The 21,475-nt window shown below is 27.1% G+C and overlaps 2 protein-coding genes and 1 long non-coding RNA gene across 7 annotated transcripts in view; 2 read left to right on the forward strand and 1 right to left on the reverse strand.

Moving 5' to 3' along the window:
• The window catches only part of LOC126900682 (RNA 3'-terminal phosphate cyclase), a 28,157-nt gene extending 22,432 nt beyond the window's left edge, over positions 1-5,725 (reverse strand). Inside the window, exon 1 of one of the 4 annotated variants that reach the window (XM_050676584.1) lies at positions 2,069-2,095. In XM_050676584.1, the coding sequence (XP_050532541.1) occupies positions 2,069-2,083 (15 nt within the window). In that variant the 5' untranslated portion in view covers positions 2,084-2,095. Of the gene's footprint in view, positions 1-2,068; positions 2,216-5,680 lie in introns of those variants that run through there. The other 3 variants (XM_050676586.1, XM_050676587.1, XM_050676582.1) reach the window with 3 other exon arrangements.
• Positions 1-21,475, forward strand: part of LOC126900694 (uncharacterized) — a 60,777-nt gene that overhangs the window by 19,754 nt on the left and 19,548 nt on the right. Inside the window, exon 2 of the long non-coding RNA XR_007702899.1 lies at positions 1,457-1,605. This is a non-coding gene — a long non-coding RNA (uncharacterized LOC126900694). The remainder of the gene's footprint in view (positions 1-1,456; positions 1,606-21,475) is intronic.
• LOC126900676 (monocarboxylate transporter 12-like) lies at positions 4,506-20,961 on the forward strand. Of its 2 annotated transcripts, none has more exons than XM_050676567.1 (6): positions 4,506-4,677; positions 12,585-12,685; positions 14,938-15,141; positions 17,936-18,062; positions 18,289-18,468; positions 18,615-20,961. In XM_050676567.1, the coding sequence occupies exons 1-6, from the start codon at positions 4,652-4,654 to the stop codon at positions 19,786-19,788; spliced, it is 1,812 nt and encodes a 603-aa protein (XP_050532524.1). In that variant the 5' UTR covers positions 4,506-4,651; the 3' UTR covers positions 19,789-20,961. The 2 variants fall into 2 exon arrangements, with proteins under 2 accessions (XP_050532524.1, XP_050532525.1); XM_050676568.1 differs by lacking the exon at positions 4,506-4,677 and adding an exon at positions 10,301-10,533.

Here is a 21,475-nt window from a genome sequence, read left to right on the forward strand (position 1 = left end):
GACTACTGTTCCTACATTAACTTTAGAAACCTGCTCAAATGTATATTTTGCTGGGTATCTCGGTAAAAAATTATTAGATAAATTTCCATGTAAACCATGTGAAAATAAATTTCTGAAAGAGGACACAGATCTTTTTAATGACAAAGAATTTTTAATCTTTTATAAAACATTTCAAACACAAAATCAAATAATTACTGGTAAGTTAAAAAAACCAAAAGAAATTTTAATACATTTTGTTACTAATGCTCAACAAATAATTCATAATTTTTTAAATGAAAAGTCGTATACAACCCAATTGAGTTTTAAATTAAATAGTATAATCACAAATGAATTATATCCTATTGTAAATATTTCACAAGAGTGCTTACCACACTTAGAATATTTAACTAAAACTTTAATACATAGTAAACTTTTTAGAATATTTAACTTGAAGTCAAAATTTCATAAGATGGACTTCGCGGATAAATTAAAGATTCTAAGAGGACATTAATATTTTTATAGGTTGAACATATCTTAACTTCTTATTTTATCATTTTTAGTGATCTGAACTTCGGTTAAAATTACTTTATTTTTTTCAATATTTTTTTCTAAAATATTTGTTTTTAAAATTTATATTTTATATTTTAATTTATATATTTTTAAAATTTGTTTTTTTTTTTAAATATTTCATTGTATATTTGAAAAAATAAATTACTAATTTTATACATGAAAACCTTATAAAATGTGTAATTATCTCACTTATATAAATATCTCACTTAGACTTGATTACTGGTAAGTTAAGAAATTAAACACCAACTAATATAAAAATCTTGACAGTGGACAAATCGGTAGCGAGAAATTGTTATGTAATAAGTTAAGATTTTCAACACTAAGAGAAAATTAAAAAAAATAAATAATAGTCAAATTTAAATCAATATTCATAAAATAAAAAACGGTAGCACAGTGGGGTCGCGGCATAGTGGAGACATTGCATAGTTGGGTCCAGTATAGATTTAATCTGACAGTGATTAAAATCACTATCATAAGAAACGCTTCGATGCAAATCTGTAGATAGTGTTTAATTTTAAAAAATTGATGGATAATTGCAAAAGCAACATCAACTTCTATTAAAATAAAATACAAAACCCATAATTATCATACAAAAATAGTATATTTTTCAATATGGTAGCCATTTGCGTATAGAAGATAGATCGTCGGGACAAATTTTTTTTTTTCATTTTGTAGTACATAAAATAAGCTTTAATTTTATATATGTTTAAAGGACGCAGTATTTCCGGAACATTTTCAAAAATTAAGTTGAAAAAGTTAATTTTTGTAAAAAAGTTGCTATTTTAAATCCCTCCCAATGAGCAGGTTAAGTGATAAATTTTCAAAAAAATTATATCAAATGAAAGGTAGATATTTAAGGTCTTAGTATAAAAAAAAATTATGTTGATTTGTTGATTTTTCAANTAAGGTTTTAGTATAAAAAAAAATTATGTTGATTTGTTGATTTTTCAAAAAGTTATAGAAGTTTTAAGAAAAAAAAGTGAAAAAATTTCGAAAATTAGCGATTTTTAAATTTGTAATTTTTTTGGATATTTCCCCCATTTGCGGGGAACGAGAGTATTTTTTTCAATTTTTAAGGGTAATGTCTTCAACTAGATACGATTTGTGATCTTTTGACGTATTTTTGAAAGAAATCGGTCCAGTGAGAGCTGAAAAAAAGTGGCAACAGACATAAAAAAAAAAAAAACACATCATAGTAAAATTAATACCTTCTCCGCTTCGCATCGAAGCTAAAACACATGTTTTATCGAATTTGTATTTAAAACGAAAAGTTTCATTTAAATCAAATAAGCGATCGCCTTTAGTAATAACTGGTTCTTATCTTAATTTGCGCTAACGGTGTTAGCCGTACATCAATAATCGTGACTATTACTTGAATATCAGCAAACTGGACAGTTATTATTAAATATTTAATATTTCCGAGAGGATATATAGCGCTATCTTTACGTTTATAAATTAACAAAAAATCGGTTGCCAATTGTCTGAATGCCGTGGCCTATCTATGTGTATTTAATCTATGCTTATGGTTTGTCATATAGCTATTCCATTTACCAAATATTTATACCGGCTCTTTTTACATGTTCTTATCAGTACCAATATTACGTTTGTTGTGGTGAGGTTACATATTACATTTTTTCATTACACCTAATTGTATACTTAATGACAACAATTCTCATTATGTATGGGGGATCGAATTAATCTCATCCATCACCCTCTAGACTCGCTTGTGTTCAAAGTAATTTGCCTTATAGTAAAAAAATAATTTATCATTATTTAAAATATATAAATAATTTTGAGCAGTTTTCAAGTGGCATCCTTTATCATTTTTATACCTTTAAAATGATAAGGGCTAAATTGTGTCTCAAATTAATTTTTGGTTAATAATTATTATTAATAATATTAATGCACTTGATTCATTATTGTCTCGTTTCTAAACATTTATATCGGCGAAGGAATGAAATAATTATTTGTACCGGCTGAACAATTTCTAAATTATGTAGTCTTTTTCAAAGTTATCTAATTTTTTTGTTAGCAACCTCATACATTTTTACATTTCACAATTAATTAGCGATTGGTATAACAAAATATTCTATGTGGGGCGTGAGAACCCTTTACACGCCTCTCCTAAAAAACTGCATAAGATCTAATATTTTTAAATATTTTAAAAATGTTCTCTTTTATTTTTGGCTGCAAGTTGATTATAGAATATTTAAATTTTTTCACTTGAGAATAGGTAAAAATTAAATTTTCATTGGCGAATAATTAGAAATTGTTTTATCATTTTATAATAATTATTATTTTTGTTTAATTTTTTTCAGTCAAAATCCTTCTAAAACTAATTTTTAGTTAAAAATTTAGTGGGTATCAAATTTTCCTCTTTTTTGCCTAGGTATAAAAATATTAATTACTTAAAAATAGTCACAACCCGAACTTATTAACATTCAATATTTCAAAATGGTAATAACATCCAAAATACTGTTCAAAAGTTGGATCAAGTATTTTCTTAATTTGATCATTTTCTGTTTTATAAGCTTGTTAAATATGTATGTTGCTATTAAAAAAATAAAGTTAACATCCTTAAAGGGTATAAGGAATGGAACAATAAATTACTAAATTTAAAGATTAAAAAAAATATTTTCAATATGAATAATGAAAAATAGCTAAAAAAAGTCAAGCATGACTAAAATATTCAAATTTCATATTAATTTCATGGTGGATAATATTTCCTAATATATATATATTGGTGTTTCAAGAAATAGTGGCATTTTCGAAAAAAATTTTTTTTTAGTTTAGAATAGGCACTAATTTTTGAATATATAACCTCCAATATAATTAATACATAAGTATTATTTTTCTAGGGTATATGTTAATTTAAAAAATTGTTAATGGGTATACGCTGTATACCAAATAATACCTACCAAAATACAGGAAAGTATGACATACCCATGAGAAATTGCTAAAATTCTTTTTATACAGGCCAATTTTTATGGTAATTTTTTACAACGTTTAAGGTGTTTATGCAAATAATGAAATGATAAAAAAAATCTCTCTAGTTAGTATATTTACTGGATAAATTAAAAAATATATATTTTATCAAAAACTAAAATATTATTATCAGTATTATCAACCAGATTTCATTTAAAAATATTACCTACGTATATATAGTGATTTTTTCATCATTGACCATTTAATTAAACGAACTATTTTGTTGCATATTTTCTCAATTTATCAATCATGAAGTATTTTCATGTTAATTCCTTATGTATTACAAGGGTGTCAATTTATTTTTTTTAGATTATGATCTAATTAAGAAAATATCAATTTTTGGATCGATGTTTCGAAAGTAATTAACACTTAAATATAGACAGAAAGAGGAGTATGATTTAGAAATGTCTTGTGATAACATAACCTGCTCTTTATCTCCCTTTATTACTTATAATAATCACTTTATTAATTAAGATTAAGAAAATGGCTGGCCTCATGATAATTTAACACGATCTATAGATCGTTATCTAATAAATAAGCTTGTTAAATATGTACCTTATTATTAAAAAAAATAATGTTCACCTTTATATGCATAAGGGATGAACATGAAAAATACTTCATGATAGATAAATTCAGAAAAATATGTTACTAACATAAAAATATTTACTTTATTATTAGTAACTAAATTAAAAGTAATGACTACCTTGATTTTGATTTAAATCATTGATGTAATTAAATATCATATATTGTATAGGAACTATACTATATAATTAATTTTATAAAATAACAAGATAATAATGTCGTTAAATTATGGATCTAGAAGATAACGGATAATCATCTTGATAAAATAATTGCACAAAATATTATTCGTTATATTGGTGTAAGTAGCACGGACAGTTAGATAATAATATCAAGTTTTATAAATTTAGTTTGATTTCCCAAACCGTATAAATATGTATACTACATATTACTATTACTTTGCTTCAGTTCGTGTCTTCGTTCTCATTAGTTAACTATAAATTATTGTTATGATGTTATTACTCTTAAATATACTTTAAAATGAAATTATTATTTTTTATGTTTTTATTTTAATAAGTTTGATTGTCAGTGTCGTAAAATGTTAATTAAACAAAATCTGACAAGGTAAGTATTTTTTTAAACTATTTTGTGATAAGGAACTTAGAAATTTCAAGGGATCGTTTTTCTTTACCTTAAACGGAAAATTCTTAAATACACCTAAGCATGATACTGAACTGTATAATGATTATTATACATAGGATGATTGATTCAAGTAAAAAATAAAACCATTGATAAATGAACACTATTGAAATGTATTATAATTTTGATTCCCTGAATAACAAAATTGGATAATTTATGATATGAAAACTTATTTCCAATATTTAACACTAACACGTTTGATGCAATTAAAATATCATGCAAATAATCAGTTTCTAATGTTTATTTTCGAAATTCACAGTAATCTTGTATGTGTACATTTTTATTTGATCTAAGAATTTATAAATTCTTAAATTACATAAAACATTATAGACATATCTATCAAAAATCTATCTTATTAGAATTTTTTTAAATGCTGTATTAAAATCAATATATCGATTTAAAACTTTAAAAATATTATTTTATGGTTCAAAAAAATGGAATAAATTATCATACTATGTAGCGTGAGTCCATTACATTGAACTGTTCAAATTAAAGTGTACCATACAATTTATTAACTTCACATCTTATTCAATTATTATTTTATGAATTTAAAATGAAACAAAAAATTACAATATAACAATACACAGAACTAGTGTTATACATTTTTCATGCACGGAGAAACATAATTTTTAGCATTTGAATAGGTAGTCGTTGTCACTTCAATTTTGATGGAAAACATATATTTTAAATAGAAATTGCATTTAAGATAAACTGGAGTTGAATTTTAAGTAAATTATGATATAAATGAGTTTTTATATATTCTATGAAAATGGTTAATGAGCCAAAATAAATTCTTTTCTGATTTAATAGTTAAAACTGTATCAATTGAACTGTTAGTATTAAATTTTAAAATATTTTGTACGTCTAATTTAACATAAATTATTTATATTTTAAGCATACTCAATATCACGAAAATTTAAATACTTACATCTAATCATTTAATGCTTTTTCTTCATTTTTTTCTCGCCTTTATCTAAACTACTTGGGGTCGGCCACCTTTATTCTAAACTTTCACTTGACACGATCTCTCACGTCATCTACGCACACATCAACCGTCCTCATATCACATCCAGTAAAATCCCTCCATCTCTTTTTTGGTCTTCATCTACCTCTTCTTTCCTCAAAATATAATCATTTAATTATTTTTAGTAATTTGAAAATTAGTGAAACACTTCTAGTGAACAAACACCCCTGAATTTTTAATTAAAAATTTGTCTAATATTATTGTAACAAGTTGTTGTTAGCATTGGCTCTTACTTCAATATTACAATTTTCGATACAATATTAATAATTATTCATTCACTGGAAAAATATAATTTTCGACAAAAAATAATAAATTGAAATGTTCATGTTAGTTAATTATAAATATTTTTTACATTATTATTGTGGAATATTTTCCAGATAACAAATATTTATTAACTTTATGACTGTAGTATCAAATTATAAATTAAAAAGTACTTTAAAAATTGAAAAATTCATAACTGTTCATTCATTGGTGTAGTCATCACCCTATACATACTTTTAAATAATGTATTAGATATTTATTTTTCGTGTGTGTGGTCCATTAAAAAAAAATGTGATTATTCTTGACACATAATTTTTCAGACTAATGTGGAATTAGTTGGAAATATTTGACTATTTCGTTTTATCAAGAACTTCTATATTTTAATATTTGACATTCTGAGATGACAAGCTAAATAAAAGATAATTAATATATTTTTACCTCCTAGTAAGCAAACAATAATTTTAACACTCCTGAGATTTTGATTGTGTGCGCTTATGAATTATAGCATTTGCATCATAATTTTAACTAATTGGAAAATTTTAATTTTGAAACTTACGTAAAAAGGGTTTGATAATTCAATGGAAAATTTGGGGTGTATGTTAATATTGGACATTTTTTTTTTAAGGAATACATTGAATAAATAAATTTGAAGCACACAGTGTTTATAAGTATTATTTATTTATAGGTATCGTATTATCCTAATACATTTTTTTTTCAAAATATTTCTTTACGTTGTATGAAAAATTCATTTTTATTATTAGGCATTTATTTATTGTTAACATTCAGATTTAACACTAAATAAATCATTAATATTTAATTAAGCATGTAGTAAGACGTGACTAAACTATATTGTCTGACATCAGTTTGTTTTATTTTCTTTAATTTATGTTGATCTTATAAAAAAATATATTATTTAACATTGCGTTTAACTTTTACGATTTTTATATGGAAATCAGTTTGTAATGTTTTGTTGGAAATAATAGTAATAATTTTAGTTTTAGGAAGATATGTTGTTATATCTTATGACATTGACGTCATCAGGACAATTTTTTATAACGAAGATGTAACCATTCTAACTCTATGAAACGGTTTTATGAGAATATTTAAAAACGCGTTTCGTTTAACCCCAATTTAAAAAGGTCCCTATATTGTTCGTATGTAAATTGTTTAACGAAAGTATTAAATGTATTGCATAATTTTTTTGCAAGTATATATACATTTTACACCCATTAGACGACTGAACAATTTGTAGTGCGGTTCAATTATTATAAGAACAATTATTTAACTAGTTTGACAATGATAAAATTTGCATAATAGAATATCATTAATATAGTAACTTCTGATACATTTCGACTAATTAATATACATGACACAATTTTAACATTGGATGTATTTATTTTTATAATAACTAAATTTTCATAAAAATATCATATTATCTAATTTATGGACTTACTTCAGTGTTATACTAAAAAGAGATAATTTAATCGTATAATTTTTTTACGATTCGAATAAATGATAATGGAAAACTATTTTCGGTAATTTGATTAAAGTAATTTGCAATGTAAAAAATGTTGTATTTATAATTGAATAAATTACATTTTATATCATATACAAGCTTTTTTTTAATAACAATGTGAAACATCATATCTTTATTGCTCAAATCTTCTACAGTTGCGCATGCATAAATGTACTGTGTAAACAAATTAACTTATTTATGGTAACATAAAATGTATTTTAAGTGAATAAAATTCATACTAAAATAGTATTCATGGAGTTTTGAAATCCTTGAAAAACATATGGTTTGATTGTTCAAAGTTTAACAACTTATAATTTATGCAAACATTTTTATTTATAACACATTTATGAATACATTTTTACTACTTACAGTTAAGTGTGTAGTAATAATTTAAACATTATTCACAAATGATCAATATTTTAAAAACATGTCTACGATCAACTGCGAAAAGCTCTTAGAATATTGAATGCTATTAAATTTTACTAAATACAATGCAATTTTTTTTTTTAGTTCGTGTTTCATGGTTATATTAAAAATTTAAAAGTTAACTAAATGATGTTATTGTTATAACCAAAGTTTTTGGCCATAGAAATCGCAGGACATCGTTCAAAAATAATTGCATGAAAGTAGAATTTTTCAAAAACTTGATTACTGAATGAAAATTAAAACCTCATATATAATATTAAATTATTATTATATTTTATAATTATAAATATTCTATTAAAAGAACACAGACTGTTTAAATGAACATATTATATTATGAATTCAAATTTGAATTATGAAAGTTACTAGGTGTTGTTGGAATTGAATATATTTTAAGTCCTATGTTTCAATTGAATTGAAATATTATTCGAAAGATACAATTATTTAAACTGAGATACCAAAAAATATTGTATTCTACCGTATATTATTTATCAATTCTTAGATAGTCAAATTATAAGTTGTACTTAATATTTATCTCTGTCACGTGATACAATTGTGATAAAACTTTTTTGTGAAATGAAAAGTTTGAATATTTATTCTTTACTTTAATATGGAAAAACAATGTTAATTTACAATTTTGTCGAGATTATTACGAAAAGATTTAAAAAAACAATGTATGACTATTTATTATATCATTAACAAATAAACTCTTTGCGCAAAACGATAAAAAGATAACAATAAAGAGTATTCAATGATTAGCAGTACTTAAAATTTTATTTTTTCTTCAAAAGTGTCCATATTGTTAAGTGATTTTTACTTAAATAATTTTCTCAGAATACATTAAAGATGTTATTGAATGATAGCAAAATAGTTGAATTGAATGATGACGCTTAAAATGAACAAAAAATTCCAACAACGTTTTTGTCAACTGTAATTTTTTAATAAATATTTTATATCTGATACATATAAATTAGTTAAATTAAATAACATAATTAAACGAAGAGTAAGGCCACTAGTTGTAAACAAACACTTAGCTAATTAGAAAAAGTAATTTGCGAACTAACATATTCACTTTGACTCTAAAAATGTAAATATAAACAAATGTATGCATTTGTATATTATATTATAGTTTTAAATTAGCATTTAATCTATATAATTACAAAAGGAACTTCAAATAATCTTTAAAAATTAATTCTACCGTAATAAGCTTAAGTTTTAAAATAAAGTTTCTTATATTATTATGAAAATTGTTCAATGTTATTTAAATTTATTAACATTTACGTATGATGTATATTATACAAATCTGTAGCTATTTTGATAAATTAAAAAAAAAGTTATTATATTTTAAATACTAAAAAATATAATTTAAGTTTTGGCCATACAGTTTATCATCAATCTTTGTCGCTATCATCTCCTATATATATATGTACGCTCCTGTATAAAATTGTGAAAATCTTTTGATTTTTTAATTGCATACAAAATTTAAAGATAATAATTATTTTTACTATATTTAAAAAAAATTTAGGCATGGATTGGACTACGATTTTTCACAATGAACATTGCAATTTGTAATATAATAAAACAAAAAGTGGAGGGTGACTATAACTCATTTATTACTACTAAACAACACTTAAATATCACATGATTCTGTTATTGCTGTTCAAGACATAGATAGTTATTTTAAGCTCAATTCCTTCATCGGATATAATTCATATATTTTTATTCGGCAAAAATTATTTTATTTTAGTGTCATTCTATTAAATAGTCTTTTAACTACAAGTGTTCTACGATAACTTGACTTATTAAAAAAAAACCTAAGTTGCTCGACGAATCACTTATAAGCTGTTATACTGTACATAGAAAAAGTGCAAGGGCATTTTTATCACAATTTTCTCTTAAAAACCGTAACGTATTACATTTTTTATACAATAAAAAAAGCACACAATTGTCCCTAAATTTAGTCTATATTAATTATTTAAAATCATTAACTTCCTAGATCGATTCAACGACCAACTACCTTTAAACTATTATGATTTATATGGTTATAACTTTCAATAAATAATTGTGTCCAAATAATTTCGCGACCAGAATCTGCTGTCCATTAGTCGACAGTTGATTTAGTAATACAAAGTACAACAATATTTCATAGATATGTTAAGAATTTGTAAGCAATATCTTCTTACAATAACATTAATTGTATATTTGAATGTAGGTATTACGGGGATGGCACTGTCCTAACACTCGGGGTGCTCTGCGCTTATCGTGGCGATATCGATCCTGTCGCGACAGTAGTGGGGGTTAAGGCACAGTCGCGGTATAAACGCTGTATGCCCGTTCGACGCACAGCATACGAACGCGCACAACGTTCCGAGACCACGTCTATAGTGAACGTCGTGAGTCAGGTCGCGGGTTGTCTGAAGGTGCGATGCGATCCCGGTCGCAGGAAACCGGTAGCACTACAGCTAACGATCAACGACCAAAATTACAGCGACGGCATGTCAACGGCCCGCTGTTGAGTAGATCATTTCAAAAGCAAAACGGTCGTGAGTCATTTATTGTGAGTACCTACCTAGTGTATTTCAATACAACTTTAGGCATATCGTTTGTTATGAATTGTCCCAGAGAACTTTTGCCAATGTGTAATTTTTTGTACGAACTCGTGTACATTTAATCAATTTCTTGTCAACCGATTGGCCTATAAGATTGGAGAGTTATTAACTATTCCCAACTGGACGATTTCTAAGGTATCACATGAGTCAATTCCGTAATTATGTGGCTTTGTTTTAGTTATAGATATTGTGTGGATTTTTGAAAAATCCAAACTTTGTTAGGTTTCAAACATAATTTAACTCGAGTTTAGTAATAGCTCAAAGAAATTCTAGTTTACACACGCGCAATATTTTGCAATTTAGTTTTTCAGGCGGTTTAAAATAATAATGTTTGCTGAATTCGAATATGATTATTTATTAATAATTAATAATTTATACAATAATAAATTATTGTTTTTAGTATCATACGGTTGTATAATTTTTTTTGGCGCGGTGTTACAAGTTTGATATTTTAACACACCTTTAAAAAATTACTCAATCAATTTCCATTGAACAAAATTCGTTCAATATAATTAGATAATATTTGCACTCGTATTTTCATCCTAACGTAACATCTTATTTTTTAATAATATTTGTTCAACGATTTTGTGTTTCACAATAATGTTAATTGTATGTATGTGTTTAATGATAAAAATGACACTGTCCAACCGCGAGGAACGTCACTGTTTATATCGATTGCGAGTTGTCTATGGAACTGTGCTAAATACGAGCTGCTCGAACAATCAATAAATTGTACACTACTGTTGGGTTTTATGTTTGTTATTTTTAAAAATTTTAAATAATTTTAGTTTTATTTAATAGCTACACCAAAGAATCAATCTAACTGCAGTTTAATAAATTGATTTGTCAAGTACAAATATCCCTGTGAACTTGATCGCGGTGTATTTGGTATGTTTCATATTCATTAGGATTTTTTTGCGCTTAACGTTGTTTTAAAAATTAATAATTACAAAATTTCTTAAAGGATTAATTGCTATTTTTTGTGTTGAACACAATACTAATGTTTTCTATCATCAAGCAAAAAAACGTAATTAAATGGTCAAACAGACGATATGGCATTGTTGACATTTTTTTTTTGTTTTAAATGACAAGCATTCATATATTGTTTACATGCGTATTACTGTCAGTGGCGTTCTCCGAGTGTAATATCAATAAATTGTACTATCCATTTCTCAAATGCCTCTGGACGGAAATTCTTGTACATAAATATTGTCCACTTGTTGTTTCTTATAATTCAACGTCTCTATATAATTTGTTTTTCTTTTCATTCGAAATTCATAAATAATGTTGTGCCAGGACATAAGATCCTTCTGATTTTATCAGTATTTGCTTGTTTTATTCGTTTCATTATATGATAAATACACATTATTTCGATATTTTGCACAGCAAAAACCACTGACGATCACTGCGTGTTTTCGCCAACACATTACAAATTATAATTTGCATTTATTCGCCACGTAGAAGCAGTCGGTGTCACAGCCGGTTTTAATATACACCAGAGGCCGAAAACCGGCTCTTATTGACCCAAATGGTATTCAAACATTTTATGGGTCAATACTTTAATCGCATTCATCAATTTAATTCGCACAACGATAGCTATGGTGTTCAGTAGATTTAATAAATTATCTAAAAAGACATTTTTGAATCGTTCTACAACTATGGTAATTAATAGTGATTGTTTGTTTTGTTAAATGTGACTTAATTCTCCACTTCCACTGTAGATTATTTCAAAATGTGAGCACGTGCACATGTTGTATTCTTAAACAAATCATCACAGAAATTAGAGTAATGTAATAATAGTTATACAGAGATTGCGAGAGAACAAGGGTATATTAATGTTCTTTCTAGATGATCCAACGGTATTTCACCGTCGGCCTTCGTGACAGACGTGCTCAATTGCCACTAACAGAATAAAATAACCCCCTTGCAGAAAATTCTACATTAGTTGTACGACTTCCACAGAGATTTTTACTTAACGTGTGCTTGTATTATTTTACAGAACTCCTGCATCGCCACAACATCAACATCTCAAAATGAGTCACAAGAAAAAACCCAAAGAAGACGATCACGAAGCGTTGGCTGGAGAAGAAGTTACCACTGGTGAGTAGTGATAAACAACTTTAATGCTATTTTATATTTAGGCTTTTTACAAGAAAATCGAATTTAGTATTCTTATGTTTAACAAAAGTATATTGTTAATTATTTATTGTATTTTTGCACATTGTATCCTTAAGATATTCGCATTGTATAAAAAAAGCATTCGACATTTTCAAGGTCTTTTTAATACTTAAGTGTGTACATAGTTAATATTGAATTATGCTTAGTTTATGAAAATTTGATTTATTATTAACTATACTAATAAATATCAGTGATAAGACGTTTAAGATGCATCAAAAAGGTTAATTTATCATATAAGAAAGTTAAAATTTTATGTTTTAAATGTACTATTAAAGAAATGGCTCTTATTAAATTCATGATTAATTCTCGATAAAAATAACATTGTTTATTATTGATTAAGTCAAGGAATATATTAAATAATAGCCATTCTTTGTTACAGAAATAATTACTGTTACACCACATTTGATACACAGCTGATTGTATCGTTTGATTTAATTGATTTTACTACGAACAAGTATCATTTGTTTTAATAAAACAGCAGAAAAATCAATATAATTTAACAAGTTAAGACTGACATATTATATGATTTGCAAGGGTAGACAAATTAACATAACTTCTAGTCTACTTTAAACTAAAATTATTGTGACATAAGTTCTTAAATCGCATATTAACTTATAGGATAAAAATGTTATTAAGTTCTACTCGTAAGTAAAATTTAGTTTGTAAGATTCAGACGATTTTGATAATAATTTCTGTAAGAGTTGTTGAATAGATAACCTTAAACGTAAATCCGTATTAAGATAAATTTTTATTCTTTTACTAGAGTTTACTACACCCAAAGAAAAACCTCAATCAAAATTGAAAGAGAAATTTTATCAAGGGTTTATGATAATGTTTTATTAATACGAACAAAATAACTATTCTTATAAATAATTATTGTTCAAGACAAGAAAAAAAAATATCATATTGATAAATATATCATTGATTCAATAGTAATGATATATTTATCAAATCAAACAATGAATTTATTATATAGATCGAGGTTTTTCTCTGGGTGTACATATTTTTTTCAATTAATTATTGCAAAAATGTATAATAATAATCACACTTTATACGTTTATTCATTTTTTTTAGAACTTATTGGATATTAATATAACTATATCTCAATATCGATAAAAAAATTTTAAATTCTAATTTATTTTAAGTGTTTATTTTCGAAAATTATTTTAACTTTCAATGATATAAGCATGACCTACCTTACAATTTGACTTTTTTTATTATTTTAAACGGCTAGGGGTTAATGGATAGGAATTTTGTGGCTTTTCTACAAATTTAAAGGAATTGAAACTAAGTTTTAGTCAAACCTAGGTATAATAATAATTATAATGAATTTCAAACACAAGACTTTAATTTGGCTTGTGTGTGCATTTTCACATATTATAAGCGTTTATATAAATAAATATTATGTTTGGTTTTTCTTCGGGTGGGACTGTGGTAGAAGGGTCAAACCATTGCCAATGCCAATGTGCTCACACCGTTTGCCACTGACCTCAACGTAGCTACGTTAAATATACTGAAATACTTGTTGAAATATACATAACCTTTTGAAGGTTATGTATATATGTTCATTCATCCAAAGAAAATTCACAAAATAAGTTATTTTAATGGATTTGACACATGTGTCAACAAATCCACTTAAGCTTTATTTTATTACTGCATAAAAGGAAACACCTAAAATTTTTTATTTTTGTTTTTGAAATTTGAGGGGTAACTGTTTTAGAGCTAAATCTATTTTCAAAATCATAAAACTTAACGAATTTTCAATTTTATTTTAAAGAAAGAGTTTGGTGACTCTTAGTTTATGTTAATATTTCCTTTAAAGAAACAATACTTGCTAACGTTTTAGGTAAAAATATTGTTTGAGTTTATTGAGTTAACATGACACAAAGTATTATGTTAAAAGAGAATTATAATACTTAACGAATTATTACAGAAATAATATACCCACCAGGCGCGATTCCAGTGTGTATTTTTCTTACAGTAGAGGTGGTTCATAAGTAATAAAACAAGATATTGTAATATTTTACAACATCCAATTAAATTTACATAAAAATACTGTGTATAGAATAGAAGGCAGCCGACGCATCACTTCTTTAGGTCTGCGCCAGGAACCTACTGATGGTGTTGAAATAACACATATAACTATTTACTAATAAAAATTTTTTTTTTTTTAGATGGGCAGAATTACGTGCTTGTGCCCCCGGATGGTGGATGGGGCTGGTTAGTGTTGCTGGGCAGTACACTAGTAAATATGTTGATTCCGGGTACGCTTAAGTCATTCGGTGTACTGTTCGTAGAGTTCACTGAGGCTTTTAAAGCGCATGAAACTGCTGCTTCTTGGATACCTGCAATCTGTTATTTTCTCTACTGTTTCTTGGGTAATTATCGTCGAGTTTGCTAAATCAATAATAACAATATTATGTTTCTGCAAAAAAGTGCTTTGTCGATTTGCAATCCAACTCGCTGAAACTTTTCTATCCCTTCCTCAAATACTGGCTGTATTTGAAGAAGGCCAACCGAACCATTAATCACACACGCTACCGTTTGTTGAAATAGATTTGACGCTTAATAGCAAACACACGCTGCCATTTCAATGACAATCGATTATACGATACCTTTTTAATACTTTCTGTTTTGAATATCGCTTTTGTAATAAACAGCGATACTTCTAACCATAACATGGGCGTTGTTCTGATTTCAATATCAGTCGTCGTAAAAATAAACACAATTAACCAACCCCTTGGATGTTTTTTAATGATGGGTTCAAATTTAGATAATTTAATTATGTTTTAAAAAATTTAATTAAAATTGAAAATGTCTGTATTGTTTCACTTCTGGTGAACGTATTTAATGTTATTTTTTCGTAAACACTCTATGGAGCCATCGAATAGTAATATTTTTTAAGTATTATCACAATTTTTTCGTTTTTATTTGTTAATGAACTAATAATTGAAATTGGAAGAAATAAAATTTTAGTAGAATTTTTAATAGGAGAGAGAGAGGTAATATCAAAATAAATTTTTAATGACTTTTTAATTTATAACGTAGGCAATTCTTGGAGGCTCAATCCCAATATACTTTGATTTTAACTAATATTCAACTTTCAATAGTGACTTAATTTTCAGCTACATATTAACTCATGACATTACGTTTATATGTACTTTAACCGTAAAATAGTAAATTAATTTTTTAGTTTGTTAAGTTAAACTTAGTTGTCTATCCCAAAAGTCTCGTGTTCTAATATTGTTGCCAAAAAATACTGTCAATGTTGAAATTTTGAAGTGTAAAAATATTCTGGTAAAATTTTTAATGGACTATTTATATTTACTTCTACATTTTAAAAATTTTTTTAGGGTGATATTAGTATAAATTTTATGGTTGAGTAGCTATTGTTTGGTACAGTTAATTTCTGTGTCCACAGTTATGATTTGTGATAATAATTAACTGAAAACGAAACTTAGGGTGACTACTCTAAGGTGACGGATTAAATAGAACTTTAAAAAAAAAATTTCTTTTTATTTGGCGACTCACTTATAGAGTTTTACACTAAAAGGACTTAAAATAAATTATCTTAAAGTACAAATTTTAATATGCTCTATTTATGTCATCAAAACAATAAATTATTTTTTTTGCAATTACTTATACATTAGTTGAAAAACGAGCAGGTAGCGATTCAGTCATTCGTGTGTAATATTTTTAGAAAACGTTGTGTAAGTCGTTATTTTTATTTCCTAAAACTTTGTAACTACAGCCAATTTTTGTGCAAAAAAATGTTAAAATAATTTATCTTTTTTAATCATTACTTGTATGGATTTTATTACTTTCAATAAAGTGTATTCTTAAGCAATTTTATTTTGAAAACAACATTCACTTCTAGTGAAGTTTCAATTTAACAAATTTTTAAACCTCCAAATGTTTCTAGAATATTTTCAAAAGTTAAGTTGAAAAGATTGACTTTTCATGCAAAATTTGCTATTTTGAACCGTTCTGTGGATGGGTTATATTTTCAAAAATGAAAGGGAAATACCTAAAATATTTAAAAAATAAAATTTTTATGATTTACCCATTTTCAAAAAAATTATGACAGTTATAAGTAAAAAAAAAAGTATAAAAAATTTCGAAATATACCAATTTTAAAAATGGGAATCTTTGGGAATTACGTGAAGCGAGAAAAACTTTTTTAATTTTCAAGGGTTAACGTCTCTAACAAGATATAATTTTTGATCTATTAATGTATCGTTGAATAAAATCGGTTCAGTGAAACTTGAGAAAAAATAGTGACAGACACAAAAAAATAAAAAAATTAATACACTATAGTAAAATAACATCTTTTCAGATATTTATTGAAACTAAATCGTTTTATAATGATTTTGTCATTCTTTTTTTTTTTTTTTCATCTTAGATTTATTAAATATTTTTTCAATATTATTTTAATTTTAATATGTTTTATGATGTGCAAAATAATATTTTACTTAAATAAGTTGAGTGAATATAGGTGATGCATATTTTTGTATGTACGAAGTGCAGATTGCACTAGAATGTTTATGCGTTTAATTTCAGACTACATAATAAAATCATATGACTTATCACTCAGTTTATCTTGGTTACATTTCTAATACCTACATAATAACTGTTATAAATTATTATCGAGTTCAAATTTATTCAAATTAATTCAAATTTATCAAATACCGAGAACACAGTTATGCCTGAGCTAGTTACTGTTCAAAGAAGAATCACAATCAACGCCATAAAAGAGTTTTTCGTACATACGATGTGATTTAATAAATATAAAACTGCCCATTATTTAATTTTTTACAATCAGAAAATTAGTCATTAGCTCACTAATTTTCATTTAATTTTATCAATTCGTCATAAAGCTCGACCAATTTTATAGTTAGTCCTTTTAAAAAATTTCTCTGCGTTGTGGTTTTATGTACATTATCAGTTTTCTAAGTTTATAAATTCATGATAAATTTTAGATTATTTAAATGAGGCCACATTAATAACAATTCTATTTTCTTTGTTTCACGTTTCCTTTAGTGGATTTTATATTAGTACAGACAATTCTTCAATATAATTTTTTAATTAAAAATCATTAATTCGTGGATTGTTCTATAGAAATAACATTTTTTAATAATATCTAGTATTATATTACTTATATTTAATGCATAGGTCCTTTATCGAGCTATCTGTCATCAATATACTCTTACCGCACCGTTACACTTATCGGAGGAACATTAGCTTCTTTGGGCCTGATGCTCTGCTGCTTCGCTAACTCCATCGAATATCTTTATTTCAGGCAAGTACACACTAATGAAAAATAGATTTCTCGTCGTCAATAAATTGTTTAATTTATTGATATAATACCTTTAACAGTAGTATTATTTTCCAACGAAAATAATATTTAACATCTGATGTACAAAAGTTTAGTACTTTTAACCTGAAATAATAATAAATCTCATAGGGTCGAATTTTTTTAAATCCAATATCTGAATACCTAAGTAAGTTATAATATTTCGTTTTAGTTATGGCGTGTTATTTGGTTCTGGTGCCGGATTAGCATTCCCTCCCGGAATATTTATTGTAACTTCCTATTTCGTCAAATACAGAGGATTTGCAAATGGTGTTGCGATATCAGGCAGCTGTTTGGGCTCAATGTTTTTGCCACCTTTCTTGGGATATTTGATTGAACATTTTGGCTACAGGTACGGCAACCACTTATCTAAATGCTCGCGTAACAAACATAAGTTTGTGAACTATTGATGGTCAAAATAGTACATTTTATACGAGAGTGAATATTATTTTTCATTAGTCTTCTGAACTTATATATTTCTATTCATTGTTTTTACAGAGAAGCTGTTTTAATACTCGGGATGCTCACTCTTAACGTTTGGGTGGGAGCCATTTTTTATCATCCCGTGGAGCAGCACATGGTAAAACAATACATAGAAGATGACAATACAGCAGCTACGATAGAAGTAGAAAAAGTGTCAGTATTTTCGGCTGAAGACAATTCCTCGGCGATAGAAGTGATGTCGGCAGACGGATGTGCCGGTAGACGGGGAAAATCAGAACCGCCAATGGTAGCCCAAGAAACGGTGTCGTTGTTGGCCCAGAATCTCAACAGTTGTGTAATCGTTAACGAGTTGAACGCATCTAGTGTGAAAATACCTCTGGACGACAGGTTTTTGTCAACTACCGTTGATAAGAAAATGCCGTTCAGTAGTTGCAACTTGGTGCGCACCGAACATTCCATGCATGACCGGAGTAGAGTAAATGCATCGCTGTCGTCACTGCGATACGTTAGTACACCTTTTCACGGGAGTACTTTGGTGGGTCTCTATGAAGAGTCGCAACCGAAAAAAGCCGAAGACGGTTGCTCTGGTCCTATGGCCAAAATAATGTCATCGTGGAAAAAACGACGTACGTCGTCCGGACCTTTAGAATTGTTGTCCGATCCCGTGTTCATAATCATATTAGTGTCTAACGCAACGACAGCCATCGGATACACCAATACTGCTATTCTGTTACCGTCGTACGCTATCGGTATCGGGCACGACAAGACAAGTTCGCAATATCTACTATCAGTAGTGGCCGTACTCGACCTGGTTGGACGCATTGGTGGCTCCACGCTGTCCGACTGGATACGGTTGGACAAACGGTATTATTATCTTAGCGGCCTAGTGTTGTCCGGCGTGTCGTTGTTCGTGTTACCGTTCGCGAACAGTTACGCCGCATTGTGTTGGGCGTGTGCAGCTTTTGGTCTCGGTGCCGGCGTTGTTGTCGGCATTACGGCCGTCATCATGGTGGACATGCTCGGCGAAGAGCGGCTGTCCTCTTCGTACGGCATATCGCTGTTGTGCAACGGCATCATGCAGCTGATCGGTCCTCCTGTGGCTGGATGCATATACGAAACCATCGGCTCGTACGGACCCGTTTTTCACGGCATGGGCATCATACTGTTATTCGGTGCATCCGTGTGGGGGTTGGTACCTGTGTTCAGGAAGAACGTCGAAAAACTTTAGCTGTGAATATTATTTTGAAAAACAGGGGGCAAAACAATCGGAAAATCTAATGGAGGATAGTCGACTTTCAGTTATGATCAATTACACCTGCAACGCGAATGGACTGATTTTTATTTATTTAGACTTGTCAGATAACACAAAAAAAAAGAACGACGTGTATATTTTTTATCATGTGTAATTCACCATAATAATAAACATTTTTATTACTGCGCAACGGTTTGAATTCGAACAAATTATTTTGAAAAAAAAGAACCTCTACGAATATTGTACGGTATTCATTGTTAGTCCTCATAAAATATTTTATTCCATTTAATTGTAACGTAATGTAATTTATAATATTTATACGCATATTGTCTAATACAGTAGTGCCACTAAATTAATTTTTTCCAAACAAGGCGCGATGTTTTGTTTTTGCATAGAGTTCCTCTTGAAAATACTAATTTTTAGTCATACATAGTATTATTACAGTAAACATTGTAACATTCATTGTACTGTGTTATATACGTATATTTTAATAAGTTTGACGATAATTTGTCAAATTATTTATTTCTTCTAGAACTTAATTTTTTTTTTGTTAAAATATTGTCAAATAATTTATTTTCCCCTTTTTTTGAAGAAAGTATTCCCAGTGGAGTACATCGCAAATTGGTCCTAACATTTATTGAATTGTGGTGTTAAAAACGACGAATTTAATATTATAAAATAAGTATGATAATGATTTGTACGTTAATTATTTTACATTTGCGTACATGTTGTTTTATTACTTATGCTCGACCGATATTATATATTTTATGTCAGTTACCATAATGTAAAATCTACGAAATGTTAATTATAAAATGTCTATACTTACCAAACAATCGTGATTGTAGTGATGGTAATTTAATAATGATGGAATTTATTTGATAACGTTACTAATAAAAAAAAAGAATATTTATTTTATGTTATTGAAGCTCACAATTTTTTTCTAAACAAACTATGTGAATAACTTGTTCAAAATTTTATGTATATAATATTATTACGTATAGTATTTATTATGAATAAATACAAATGATTTGTAAGTACCTTGTTGAAATATTTAGAGAATTGTCAAAAAAATGTAATATATGTTATTGTATTTTAGAATATAATGTTTACAATATAATTAATAAATTATTATATTTATCTATGTTTTAATTATCATATTCATAAATGCAATTTTTTAAATGATAGTCATTATTAGGCATTGATGACTTAATTATTAAGCGTATATTTTGTACATATATATATAATAAATATTGTAATAAATTATTCCTAGTAATGACGTATGATATTTGAACTATTTTACAATTTAATTTTTATACTTTAAAGTAATCTCTTAATGTGCAATCAATTGCAACCATTGATTTTGTTTTTTACTCAAGTCTTTCCCTCTTGTGGTTACGTTTCTGATAGAGTTATCAAGTTCACCAGAATCTCATTTAACACTTAATCAGACAATTAGTTTTAAAATTTTTCAGTTTTCCTCGAAGTATTTAATACAAAGGATGACGTAACCCTTTTATTTAACTTATATCATTATTTTTTCATTAATGCGTCCATTTTCGACAAATACTTACGCATAGGATATTTTTGTTTAAATTTTTTAATGATTTGAAATTATTATTCGTTAAAAGAACGCAAGATACAATTTCTTCAAAATAATATGCTG

The sequence above is a fragment of the Daktulosphaira vitifoliae genome, unplaced genomic scaffold, assembly GCF_025091365.1.
Source record: "Daktulosphaira vitifoliae isolate Bord-2020 unplaced genomic scaffold, ASM2509136v1 Scaffold_3, whole genome shotgun sequence".
NCBI lineage: Eukaryota > Metazoa > Arthropoda > Insecta > Hemiptera > Phylloxeridae > Daktulosphaira > Daktulosphaira vitifoliae.

Coding starts and splice junctions, on each gene's coding strand:
- LOC126900676 (XM_050676567.1), top strand. CDS start 4,652: ATGTTAATTAAACAAAATCTGACAAG. Junction 12,686..14,937: donor TGGAGAAGAAGTTACCACTG/GTGAGTAGTGAT, acceptor TTTTTTTTTTAG/ATGGGCAGAATTACGTGCTT. Junction 18,469..18,614: donor ATTGAACATTTTGGCTACAG/GTACGGCAACCA, acceptor TTGTTTTTACAG/AGAAGCTGTTTTAATACTCG.